We start from the raw sequence: 13,002 nt of genomic DNA, 5'->3' as shown, positions 1-13,002 counted from the left end.
CGTGATCTCAGCTCACTGCAGTCTCTGCCTCACAGCTTCAAGCAGTTCTCCTGCCTCAGCCTCCTGAGTAGCTAGAATTACAGACCTACACCACTATACCTGGCTAATTTTGGTATTTTTAGTAGAGATGGGGTTTTGCCTTGTTGCCCAGGCTGGTCTTGAACTCCTGGCCTCAAGTGATCCACCCAACAGCTTGTGGTTTTCTGGTGCAGGGCAGGACCTGGAACCTGACACCTGCTTCCCTTTCTCCCTTCTCTCCACCTCAGAGTCTTCCAGCTGCCTGGAGCCTCCCACCTGCTCAGGCTGGCATTACCTAGGGTGGAGAGAACAGGCCAAGGAAGCTGTCCCCTTCCTTCAGGATCCCTGTCCCAGACATTCAAGGGCCTGGGGTGCCTGTGCTGGGCAGGGAGGGGAATGTTGCCGGGGAGGGGCTGTCTTCTGTGGGACATGGGGGTGGGGAAGTGGCAAGTATTGTGGTGTGTTTTGGTCTTCTGTACCCAGCTGGTACCTGTGTATCTCACTGCCCATACCTTCCCCCAGCCATGCAGCAAGTCCTGGACAACTTGGGATCCCTCCCCAATGCCACGGGGGCTGCAGAGCTGGACCTGATCTTCCTTCGAGGCATTATGGAAAGTCCCATAGTAAGATCCCTGGCCAAGGTACAGTGCTCCAGGGAGGTGGGCACAAGGGCACTGTGCTTGGGGAGGCACAGTAGGGGATGGGCTATTAGCTACAGAGGGCCCTGGGAATGGGACATGTGGCACAAGAGGCCCCCCTGAAGGGGATTGTAGAAGAAAATCATGCCCAGGTGGTGACCTGAGTGGCTGCAGGTAGAGGGGCTGCCCCCACACCTGTCTGTGCGTGGGTGGATGTTTGGTGACTGCCAGCTTGTGGAGTGTGTGATTGGTGCGGGCCAGCATGCACGTGTTGGAGAATCTCTAGAATTCATCTTGCCTGTCCTTCTGCCTTTGGGCATTTTGTGTGCATGTCTTTCTAAGGTCACCTGCCATGTATCAGGTTGGGGAGAAATTCACTAAAAGAGAAAATTATAGGACAATTTGGTAATGACAGTGATAGAGGTGGATACACTAGGCATTTTGGGAGCATAAAGGACAGGTGCCTAACCCAGCCTGGGGTGGGCAAGGAGGGCTTCCTGGAGGAAGGACCACTTGAGCTGAGTGGAAGAATGAGGGAAGAGGGGGAGGGCATTCTGGGCCACAGAAGAGCTTGAGCAGAAGCACAGAGGTAAGAAAGAGTCAAGAGTGTGCAGGGCATTGGAAGTGCTGGTGTGAGGCTGAGCCTCAAGTGTGAGACAATGCGAGCTGTGCAAAGGTTGGCAGGTCTGGAGGGCACTGGGGGCTGTGTGTGGGTGCTTGGGCATCCTTCTGTGAGTGTCAGGGAGGCTTTATGGTTTTGTTTGTTTGTTTGTTTTGTTTTGTTTTGAGAAGGAGTTTTGCACTTGTTGCCCAGGCTGTAGTACAATAGCGTGATCTTGGCTCACTGCAACCTCTACCTCCTGAGTTCAAGTGATTCTTCTGCCTCAGCCTCGAGTAGCTGGGATTACAGGCATGTGCCACCACGCCCAGCTAATTTTGTAGTTTTAGTAGAGATGGGGTTTCTCCATGTTGGTCAGGCTGGTCTCGAATTCCCGACCTCAGGTGATCTGCCTGCCTCAGCCTCCCAAAGTGCTGGGATTACAGGCATGAGCCACCGTGCCTGGCAGGCTTTACAGTATTTAAGCAGGGATGTGAGGGCCAAATGTGGGTGTTTTGGCAGCCATGTAGAGGACTGTTGGGGGGTTATATCTGAAGTTGGAGAGGCCAGTTAGTGGCTCTTTAGTGGGTTGAGTATAAGATGCTGAGAGCCTGAACTGGAGCTGTGGTCCCAGACCTTAGGGTAAACTGGTGGAACTTGGTATTTGGCAGTGAGGGCTAGGGGACAGCAAGGCACCTGGGATCCTGCCCCAGGGAGTGTGGAAGGATGCCCCCTCTCTTGAGGAGGGGAGGTGGGGATGGTGCCCATGGCTTCGTTGGAGACAAGGCTGGGAGCTGTGGGAAATCAGACCTAATTGCTCAGATTTCTTGGTGAAGGTGGAGCAGTCCTCTCCTGGGAATTAGGGATCAGAGATGGAGCAGGAAGATTCAGAAGGGAAGGTTTGACTGGTCACTGAAGGGGAGAAGGAATTAAATGGATGGGGACCTCGACTGTCCATGTCAGGTGCCCGATTTCCCAGGGTGGGGGTGACTCCATCCAGAGAGGAAGAGAAAGGAGCGGGGGCTTTGGTCCAGGGCATGTGCTGGCCTGGGGCTGTGGAAGTTGGATGCAGGGAATTGTGAAGGGAGCTGGTGAGAGAGGCTCAGAGAAAAGAGGCCCAGGCTGGAAAGAGGCAGAACAGGGAGAAAATGAGGTAAAGGCTCAGTGGCTCTCTGAGGTCACAGAGTATTTGAGGGGTGATGGTGGGGATGTAGATGGAAGAGAAAAAGACCAAGGTCAGAGGAAAGGAGGTAGGAGGTAAAAGTTTTCCAAGGAGGACAGTTCTAGGGATGCCATGATAATGTAGGGTGGGGCTGCAGTGGACAGGTAGGTCATCAGTGTTGAAGACACCCAGAAATGGAAGGCTCAGGAGTGGGATGGGCTTGTCCACATACCCATTGGCATGTAGGGCTATGGCAGGCGTCAGGGTGGGGAGAAGACTGAGGCAGTCCCCAGGGTTTTCAGTGCATGGTGGTAGAGGTGACCAGGAAGTCGGCAATGACAGCAAGGGTGGGGAGAAAGAAGGTACAGCCAGGTGGTGGGTTTTCTGTAGAGCGGGGACTCTGTCACAGGCTGGCTATGGCCGGCCCTGGCATGGGATGTGGAGGACCACGTCCCACTGGAGTGGGGATTGCTGCTGCAGGGGACACCGTGTCCTTGGGATGTAGCCTATTCACGTTATCTGTGGAATGGTTGAAGACGTGGGAAGATTGTTAACAGCGAAAGATGAAAAGTTGCAGAGGTTTAATAGTGGGAAGTTCTGGGGAAGAGAAAACTGAGCAGATTGGAGGAGATTGGAGAAAGGCAGGGTGCTTTTCATTCAGCAGTTGAAGATCCTACTCATTTACTAAAAATAAAGACAAGAAGCCGGGAGTAGGGGCACGCACCTGTAGTCCCAACTACTCTGGAGGCTGAGGTGAGAGCATTGCTTGAGGCCAAGAAGCTCAAGTGCAGTTCATGTAACATAGTGAGAGCTCGTCTTCAATAAATAAGTAAATAAATAATAACAAGGAATTATACACATTTCAAACATAGAGACTTCCATGAAGGCAGGGATGTTTGTCTTTTTGATTCACTGCAGTATCCCCAGAGCCTACAAAATGCCTGACACATAGTAGGTGCTCACTGAATATTTGTTGAATGAATAAATACAAAAGAGTTTTAAAAAATAACATAACAAACTCCTGAGTACCCATCTCCAAAATGTTAATAATGTTTGTTTTGACTCTTGCCATTTCTTCTTAAGAAATAAAAAGTATGAGGCACATGGCACGGTGTGACTTACAGCTTTAGTCCCGGCACTTTGGGAGACCAAGGTGGATGGATCACTTGAGCTCAGGATTTCAAGACCAGCCTGATCAACATGGTGAAATCCTGTCTCTATAAAAAAATAGAATTAGCCAAGCATGGTGGCATTCACCTGTAGTCCCAACTACTCAAGAGGCTGAGGTGGGAGAGTTGCTTGAGCTGGGTAGGTCGAGGCTGCAATGAGCCATGATCACGCCACTGCAGTCCAGCCTGGGTGACAGAGTGAGACACTGTCTCAAAATAAATAAATAAATAAAAAGTTTGACACAGTTAATGCCTCTCTCCTTCCTCATTTTCACTGCATTCCCTTCCCACAGGTAACCACTGCCTAGAGATTGATGTTATTTCATTGAATGTTGGCTTATCTTGCCTACATATGTGTTTAGCTATAAACAGTATACCTTTGTGGGATTTTTTTTTTTTTTTTTTTTTTTGAGACAGGGTCTTATTCTGTCTCCCAGGTTGGAGTACAGTGGAACAATTATAGCTCACTGCAGCCTGGAACTCCTGGGCTCAAATGATCCTCCTGCCTTAGCCTCCTGAGTAACTGGGACTACAAATATGTACCACCATGCCTGGCTAATTTTTAAATTTTTTTGTAAAGGCAGGGTCTTGCTATGTTGTCCAGGCTAGCCTCAAACTCCTGGCCTCAAGTGATCCTCTCAGCCTCCCAAAGCACTGGGATTATAGTCATGAGCCACTATGCCTGGCTCTACCTTTGTTATGTGTGCTTTTTTTTTTTTTTTTTTTTTTTCCTGGAGTCTCACTCTGTCACCCAGGCTAGAGTGCAGTGGCGTAATCTCGGCTCACTGCAACCTCCGCCTCCCAAGTTGAAGTGATTCTTCTGCCTCAGTCTCCCGAGTAGCTGGGACTACAGGCATGCACCACCATGGCCGGCTAATTTTTTTTTTTTTTTTTTTTGAGACGGAGTCTCGCTCTGTCACCAGGCTGGAGCGCAGTGGCACAATCTCAGCTCACTGCAACCTCCGCCTCCTGGGTTCAAGCGATTCTCTTGCCTTAGCCTCCCAAGTAGCTATGACTACAGGCACGCGCTACCACGCCCAGCTAATTTTTGTATTTTTATTAGAGATGGGGTTTTACCATGTTGACCAGGATGGTCTCTATCTCTTGGTCTCGCCATCCACCTGCCTCGGCCTCCCAAAGTGCTGGGATTATAGGCGTGAGCCACCATACCCGGCCATTTTTGTATTTTTTTAGTAGAGACAGGGTTTCACCATATTGGCCAGGCTGGTCTCGAACTCCTGACCTCATGATTTGCCTGCCTCCAAGCCTCCCAAAGTGTTGGGATTACAGGCGTGAGCCACCATGCCTGGCCATTACGTGTGCTTTTAAATTTTATATAAATGAAATGATAGTGTAAGGTGCTTCTGTTTTTGAGATTTATATTTCATACAAGTAGTACAGCTATCGACCTAAGTATAGATACAGAGATAGGGAGATTCATTTGAACTGTGGTGTGGTGTTCTGATACAGCAGTCCCCAACCTTTTTGGCACCAGGGACCAGTTTTGTGGAAGACAGTTTTTCCATGGATCAGTGTGAGGGAGGTGGTTTTGGTATGCAACTGTTCCACTCAGATCATCAGGCATTCGTTAGACTTCTCATAAGGAGTACACAACCTAGATCCCTGGCACGTGCAGTTCCCAGTAGGGTTGGCGCCCCTGTGAGAATCTAATGCCACCACTGATCTGACAGGAGGCGGAGCTCAGGCAGTAATGCTTGCTCACTTCCTGCTGTTCACCTACTTCTAACAGGCCACGGACCAGTACTGGTCCATGGCCTGGGGTTTGGGGACCCCTGTTCTAATATATGAATAGAGCTGTTTGTTTATTGGTTCCCCTCCTGAGAGATGTGTATGTCACTGCTGATTTTGCTCTCTGAAAAACAGTGCTGCAGTGAACATCCTCATATCCATCTGCTTCTGCACGCGTGTGGGGGTTTCTCTAGAATGGACACTTGGCAGTGAAATTGATGAATATGTGCAGTTTTGAACCTCAACATCTGTAACTTTCCAAAATTGATTTCAGAGTTGGGTTTATGAGCCCATATCACCTCTGGATACTTTAGCTATTGTCTCCACAGTGAGACAGTGAGACTCTGCTTTGGGATGGCAGAGTCTCAGAGTGAGACAGCCCTCTCGCCAATACCCTTCAAAGCAGAGTCCCCCGTGATGGCATTCCTCGCTGGTCCAGTCCACTCGACAGTCCGCTTGACAGCTCTCTGATGATGGGTTTGCTGGCTGGCTGGCTATGTCATTCACTCATTCGTCCATCCATCCATCCATCCATCCATCCATCCATCCATCCGTTCAACAAATACCTGTTTTGCACTCACCACATACCAGGCACAGTGCTGGGGTCATGGCAGTGAACTGCCAGATAGTTTGTTTTCCTGATGAAGCCCAAGTCTGTCTTCCTTTCACTCGACCCCACAATGCCCCAGCCCTGGGACCTCACAGTAAAGCCTAGTTGAGAATGAACCAATGTGCTGTGTCACATTGTAAGTAGACTCCCTTCTCTAGAAACGTTTTTGGTGAGAAGCCTGGTCAGGAATTTTTCCAAGAAATTCCTGGTATGGTTCCGGATTCATAGAGCACAATAGAAGAGAGTATGGACGTTTCTTCCCCTCTGAGACCCCCAGTACGAGCCTAACGGGCTAAGGCAATCCAGTGACTTCTCTCTCCCTGTGGTTGTGAAACAAACAGGAAGTGAATCTCCATAAAGGAGCCTACCTGAGCTCATTGAAAAAAAAAGCCATACATTTCTTCTGTCCTTCTATGGGTGATCTTTTGCAATGTAAATTTGCCACTCCTCTCATCAAAGACAGTGTCTCTCAGAGCTCCCTGCATTGGACAATGGGACCTACTTCCTCCTTCTCACCAATTTTAATCATTATGTGTACACAGACAAATTTCTAACCTAATAGACAAAGCACTGTGATCAAAGATCCAGCTGCAAAAACTTGGTGAAGTGGCCCAGAAACTCACAAGAATGAAATCAGATTGGAGCCACATGTGGTAGCTGTTGGCCTCCCTCCCTTACGCTGTGGAGCTGGGCTTGACTCTCTCTGGGGATGTGGCAGACAGTGTAGGAGGGGCCAGGCTGGGTAGATCTGGGATCAGGGAGGGTCAGGGCCTGAGGATACAAACCCAGAGGGTTAAAGGCCCTACGGGAAGTCAAGTCTGGCAGAGAGATCAGAAGTCCAGGTGGTTGGCTGCACACAGCAAGTGGCGGCCCTGGCAGGTGGCTGGCATCTGGGAGGGCTGACATGGATCCAGCAGCAGGTGTTCCAGCTGCAGACAAGGCCGAGGTGAAGAATCCAAGGCAGGGGACATTCAGAAATTCAGAAAAATTGTTATTAATGGGGACAGCTGAGAGGCATGTGAAGGCTGGTGTGAACTAATTCACATGAGATGAAGAAGAAAGAACACAGGGCTTGGAGTCAGAAGATTCCACTGACCGGCTTTGTGAGTTTGGTATATCTGTCAACCTCTCTGAACTTCAGTTGTTTCTTATGGAGGAATTTTTTAAAAATTAATATTTGTTTATGTATTTATTTTAAAAGAAAGGTGAGTTCTCACTATGTTGCCCAGGCTGGTCTTGAACTCCTGAGCTCAAGTGATCTTCCCACCTTGGCTTCCTAAAGTGCTAGGATTGCAAGCGTGAGCCACCATGCCCAGCCCAGTTATTTCTTTTGAGAAGTGGGGAGAATGATACCTATCCCTCAGAGTCGTAGTGGGGCTAGGGCTAGGTGGAGGTTATGGAAGTGGAAGTGCTTTTTTTTTTTTTTGAGACTGAATCTTGCTCTGTTGCCCAGGCTGGAGTGCAATGGTGCAATCTCGGCTCACTGCAACCTTTGCCTCCCAGGTTCAAGCGATTCTCCTGCCTCAGCCTCCCGAGTAGCTGGGATTACAGGCCCACCATCCCTGGCTAATTTATGTATTTTTAGTAGAGACAGGGTTTCACCATGTTGGCCAGGCTGACCTCGAACTCCTGACCTCAGATGATCCACCCGCCTCGGTCTCCCAAAGTGCAGGGATTACAGGCGTGAGCCACCATGCCCGGCCAGAAGTGCCTTTTTGAATCAGAAAGAGTTGTTATAATCTTAGCTTCAGACTGGAGTTCACAGGGAGGCCTCTTGTTCTGTGGGGAGGCTAGGGTGGAAGACCTGGGAAAGCAAGACAGGGCCCTAGAAGAATAAAGGTCTAGGGAGGTCACTAAGATAGGGGCTCTGACAAGGGGACATGACAAGCAGAGGGTGTAGTGGTGAGGCCAGTGTATCAGTTCACTTTTGCTGTGTAACAAACCATCCTGCTGTGTCATGGCTTAAAACAACTGTGATTTAATTCCCCTGATTTTGTGGGTTGATTGGGTGGTTCTTCTGGCCTGGGCTTGCTTAGCTGGGGCTGGGTGGTCCGGGATGGCCTCACTCACATATCTGATGTCTTAGCTGGGAAAACTGCAATGTCTGGGATGGCCAGACCCCTTTCCATGTGGTCTCTCATCCTCAGCCACCTTCACATGGTGGTCTCACAAGCAAGGAAGGACAAGCCCCCAGTCACAAGCACTTTCTAAGCCTCTGCTCACATTTGATAATGGCCCGTCGGCTAAAGCAAGTCATATCTGTCAAACCCAGATTAAAGAGTTCCTTTACTTTCTGACACACTACTCTCTGGGACATCTTTCAGCTTTTAATTTCGCTATTTAATTATGAACCAGGGCTTCAAATAGGAATTCCCTGTCTTTTGCCATGATCGGGGGGTTGGAGTGGAGAGCAGAGGGAAAACTTTTCAGTGAAATGACTGTGTAGTGTTTGCATTTGCAGCCTGCTACAGCTCTGGATTGGGAGCAAACAGAGCAGAGTGCAGGCTGGCCCCACTACGAGCTAGCTGTGTCTCCCACCCAAGCTTCTGCTCTACCATGAGCTTGAGCCCCTGCTTTGCTGAGGATGATTTTCAGAGCAGAATGAAATGAATGGCTACCACAGAAATTCAAATCACTCTTCTAGTTCTGGGCCACATGTCACTTAACATGAAAAAGAAGAATAAGTCTTAGCAAAATAATAGTGAGTAAAAAAGTAGTAAGGGAAATAATTGTTCACTTAATGTTAAGTGAAAAAAAATCAGACCCCAGGGATGGATAAAATCATGATTCTCCCCTTTTTTTATGTCATAGAAAATACGGCCGGGCGCGGTGGCTCATACCTGTAATCCCAGCACTTTGGCATGCCGAGAGCGAGACCATCTTGGCTAACACGGTGAAACCCTGTCTCTACCAAAAATACAAAAAATTAGCCGGGCACGATGGTGCACGCCTGTAGTCCCAGCTACTCGGGAGGCTGAGGCAGGAGAATGGCGTGAACCCGGGAGACGGAGGTTGCAGTGAGCCGAGATTGCGCCACTGCACTCCAGCCTGGGCAACAGAGCGAGACTCTGTCTCAAAAAAAAAAAAAATTTTTTTTTGGACAGAAACGATTCCCTTTTTATTAACTATATTCATTTCAGAAGTATGTGGAATACATATGGACACATTAAAACTCTTTAACTGGGAAGCCAGGGAATGACAAACACGCTAAATCAAGATGGTGCTTTCAGCTGGGCATGGTGGCTCATGCCTGTAATCCCAGCACTTTGGGAGGCTGAGCCGCGCGGATCACCTGAGGTCGGGAGTTAAAGGCCAGCCTGACCAACATGGAGAAACCCCGACTCTACTAAAAATACAAAATTAGCTGGGTGTGTTGGTGCATGCTGTAATCCCAGCTACTCGAGAGGCTGAGGCAGGAGAATCGCTTGAACCTGGGAGGTGTAGGTTGCAGTGAGCCAAGATTGTGCCATTGCATTCTAGCCTGGGCAATAGAGCGAGACTCTGTCTCAAAAAAAAAAAGATGGTGATTTCTGCAAGTGGGAAGGGTGAGTGGGGGCATGTGGTTAGATGTAGGATATTGACAAGAGCTTTGTTTTTTAGTTTGGGTGGTGGGTAGATCCTTGTTACATCATTTAAAAAATCTAATTTAGGCCAGGTGTGGTGGCTCACGCCTGTAACCCCAGCACTTTGGGAGGCCAAAGCAGGCAGATCACCTGAGCTCAGGAGTTTGTGACTATCCTGGGCAACATGGTGAAACCTCGTCTCTACTAAAATATAAAAAATTAGCCAGGGGTGGTGGCATGTGCCTATAGTCCCAGCTACTCGGGAGGCTGAAGCACAAGAATTGCCTGGACCCAGGAAGTGGAGGTTGCAGTGAGCCAAGATTGTGCCACTGTACTCCAATTTGGGCTACAGAGTAAGACTCCATCTAAAAAAAAAAAAATTATTTGTTAGTTCAGCCCACTGAGTTGTTGGTTTTGTATTTGAATGATTAAATGTTTAAAGTTTCCTTTGGGCTGTGAGGTTGAGCTTGAAGAGCTGTGCTTTCATATCTGTGGGTATAAAATGTCCAGGGGTGGCCACAGGAGGAGGAATGGATTAGCGCATGGTGGGAATGTCATTAAGTCAAAGATAGGAGGTAAGCAGCTTAGGAGGCACCCTGGCTTCCCCCTTGATCAAACATGTCTCCTCGGAAAACTTGTCCTCCATCCATGGACCAGATAGTGCTAAAGTCAAAATGAGTGACCTCTCTAATGCTCACATCAGGACACCTGTGCCAGAGCTGGCTCCTGTTAACCCAAAAGAGCCATGCAAGGGTTGCTGTGGTGAGATTGTTGCTGCCTGAGTGCCTTTGTTTATTCTTGACATTCAGTTATTAGGGCTTTGATTCCCAACATTGTCCTAGGCACAGGGTAACAGAGCCAGAGCTGGGATGCCTCCCTCATTCTGGGGCTCCATAGGCTGGGCTGAGCTAAATGACTGAAAATCACATAGGGCTCTGTGGAAGACCAACCCTCTGGGGCTTGTTCCTTTCCCCAAATGCTAGTCCTTTGCCCCATCAGTTGTCTGTTTCCCCAGTAGGTTGTGAGTGTCAGTCTAAAATGCTGCCCACCCAGCAGAGGATGGTTTAGGAGGCTGTGGGGCCATGTGGGGTGCTGTTCCCTGGCCTGTTTGGGAAAAGAGAAGGCAGAAAGCATCTAACCTTTATTGAGCACCTGCTGTCTGCCAGGCACTGTGTCCATCTCACCAAATTCTCACAGCAGTCCTATGAAGTATTACTCAAATCTCACCATCTCATGGCTAAACAAATTTTCTATTATGAAAACATTTAAAAATATATCCTGAACATCCATCACCTAGCACCCCACTTCAACATTCAACAAGTCATGCATAATCTTGTTTCATCCACACCTTTACCCGCTTCCCTCTCTCCTCCATTGTTTTGGAGTACATCTCAGCCATAATAGATTGTATCTGCAAGTGTTTCATTGTGTATATAAACTCCTGGGCTCAACTGAAAAGGATTCTTTAAAGTTACACTACTATTCTCACACCTAAAAAAAAAATCAAACAATAGTTTTCTTTTGAATTTTTTTAATTAAAAAAAATTTTAAAAATAGAGATGGGGTCTTGCTGTCTTGAACTCCTGGGCTTGAGTGATCCTCCTGCCTTGGCCTCCCAAAGTGCTGGGATTACAGGTGTGAGCCATTGTGCTCTGCCATGAATTTTTAATAAATGGTATTGGAACATCTGGATAGTCATTTTGAAAGATATCAAAGTGTATTTATTCCTCACATCATATATCAGAATAAACTCCAAGCAGATCAGAGATCTCTATGTGAAAATATAAATCATACACGTCCTAGAAGAAAACAAGGCTCTGTATATGGGAAAAGCCCTCCCTTCAAAAAAAACAAAAAAACAAAAAACTATGCCTCAAAATTCAGATGCATGAAAGATTATTAAATTCACCCACATTAAAAAAATTTGGTTTTTGAGCCAGGGTCTTGCTCTGTCATTCAGGCTGGAGTGCAGTGGTGCAAACAGTGCTCACTGCAGCCTCAATCTCCTGGGTTCAAGCGATCCTTCCACCTTAGCCTCCCAAGTAAGAGTAGCAGGGACCTCAGGTGCATGCCACCATGCATCAAAATGAGCATTAAAAATGTTCAGATGCATTTTAAAAATATTTTGTAGCAACGGGGGCTTGCCATCTTACCCAGGCTGGTCTTGAACTCCTGGGCTCAAGCAGTCCTCCCTCCTCGACCTCCCAAAGTGTTGGGATTGCAGGTGTGAACCACTGCACCTGACTTAAATTTTTTTCTTTTTTTTTTTTGCATGCAAAAACACCACAAGCAGAGTCAAAAGACAAGTGGCAAACTGGGGGAAATTATTTGCAAGAAATATCACAAAGGGCTAATTTTTCCAATAGAGAGAGAACATTTTTTAAAATAGGGAAAAGAATAAAAACCAAGACCTGACAGAAAAATTGGGAAAGACATGAGTAGACAGTTCACAGAAAAAGATATACAGATGGCCCTTAAACATATGGAGAGATGTCTGACTTTACTCATAATAAGCAAAATGCAAAGTAAGCCCCACTGAGAGATCATTTCTCCTCCATGTGATTGGCAGACATGCAAATGTTTGATCAACACTCTAACGGTGGGCTTCAAGAAAATCCCTCATGCAGTGCTAGCAGGAGGGCAAACTGGCCAAAGTCCCATGGAGGGGAATTTGTCAGTATCTAAGCAAATTACATATGTATTTGCTGCTTGACCCAGCAAGACTTCTAGGAATTTACATGGAAGATCTTCTCCACAGATATAGAATACTATGCCAGAGTCATTTACTGCAACATTATTTGCAATAGCAAAGTATTAGAAACAACTTAAATACCTATGGAGACTGGCTGAATAAATTACAGGAATCCAGTCATGCAATGGAGTCAAATGCCGTAATTAAAATAATAAGATGGGCGTGGTGGTTCATGCCTGTAATCCCAACCTGGGAGGCAGAGGTTGCAGTGAGCCGAGATTGCGCCACTGCACTCCATCCTGGGTGACAGAGCAAGACTCCGTCTCAAACAAACTAACAATAATAATTAATAAAGGAAGATCTCCATGCAGTTTCATGGAGTGATTTCTATGACATATTTTTAAATAAAAAGCCAGAAAACAAACCAAACCAGTTAAATAAAAGCCCTAGGGTATCAAAGGGCATATACAGTGTTCTATGTTTTATGTAAGAAAGGGCAATATATTTATTTATTTAATTTATTTTTTTGAAACAGAGTCTTGCTCTGTTGCCCAGGCTGGAGTGCAGTGGTGCAATCTCAGCTCCTGCAACCTCTGCCTCCTGGGTCCAAGTGATTCTCGTGACTCAGCCTCCTGAGTAGCTGGGATTACAGGTGTGTGCCACCATGCCTGGCTAATTTAGTATTTTTGGTAGAGATGGGGTTTCACCATGTTGGTCAGGCTCATCTCGAACTCCTGACCTCAGGTGATCCTCATGCCTTGGCTTCCCAAAGTGCAGGATTACAGGCATCAGCCACCGCGCCT

At 47.4% G+C, this 13,002-nt stretch overlaps 1 protein-coding gene across 4 annotated transcripts in view; it reads left to right on the top strand.

Annotated features, from left to right (window-relative positions):
• MPP2 (MAGUK p55 scaffold protein 2) overlaps positions 1-13,002 on the top strand; it is a 32,196-nt gene that overhangs the window by 8,763 nt on the left and 10,431 nt on the right. For all 4 annotated transcript variants that reach the window (XM_054457795.2, XM_054457796.2, XM_054457797.2 and 1 more), the window contains one exon: positions 541-659. In XM_054457795.2, the coding sequence (XP_054313770.1) occupies positions 541-659 (119 nt within the window). The remainder of the gene's footprint in view (positions 1-540; positions 660-13,002) is intronic.

This window comes from Pongo pygmaeus, chromosome 19 (assembly GCF_028885625.2).
Source record: "Pongo pygmaeus isolate AG05252 chromosome 19, NHGRI_mPonPyg2-v2.0_pri, whole genome shotgun sequence".
In the NCBI taxonomy this organism is placed as follows: domain Eukaryota; kingdom Metazoa; phylum Chordata; class Mammalia; order Primates; family Hominidae; genus Pongo; species Pongo pygmaeus.
This window is presented reverse-complemented; position numbering and strand designations above follow the sequence as displayed.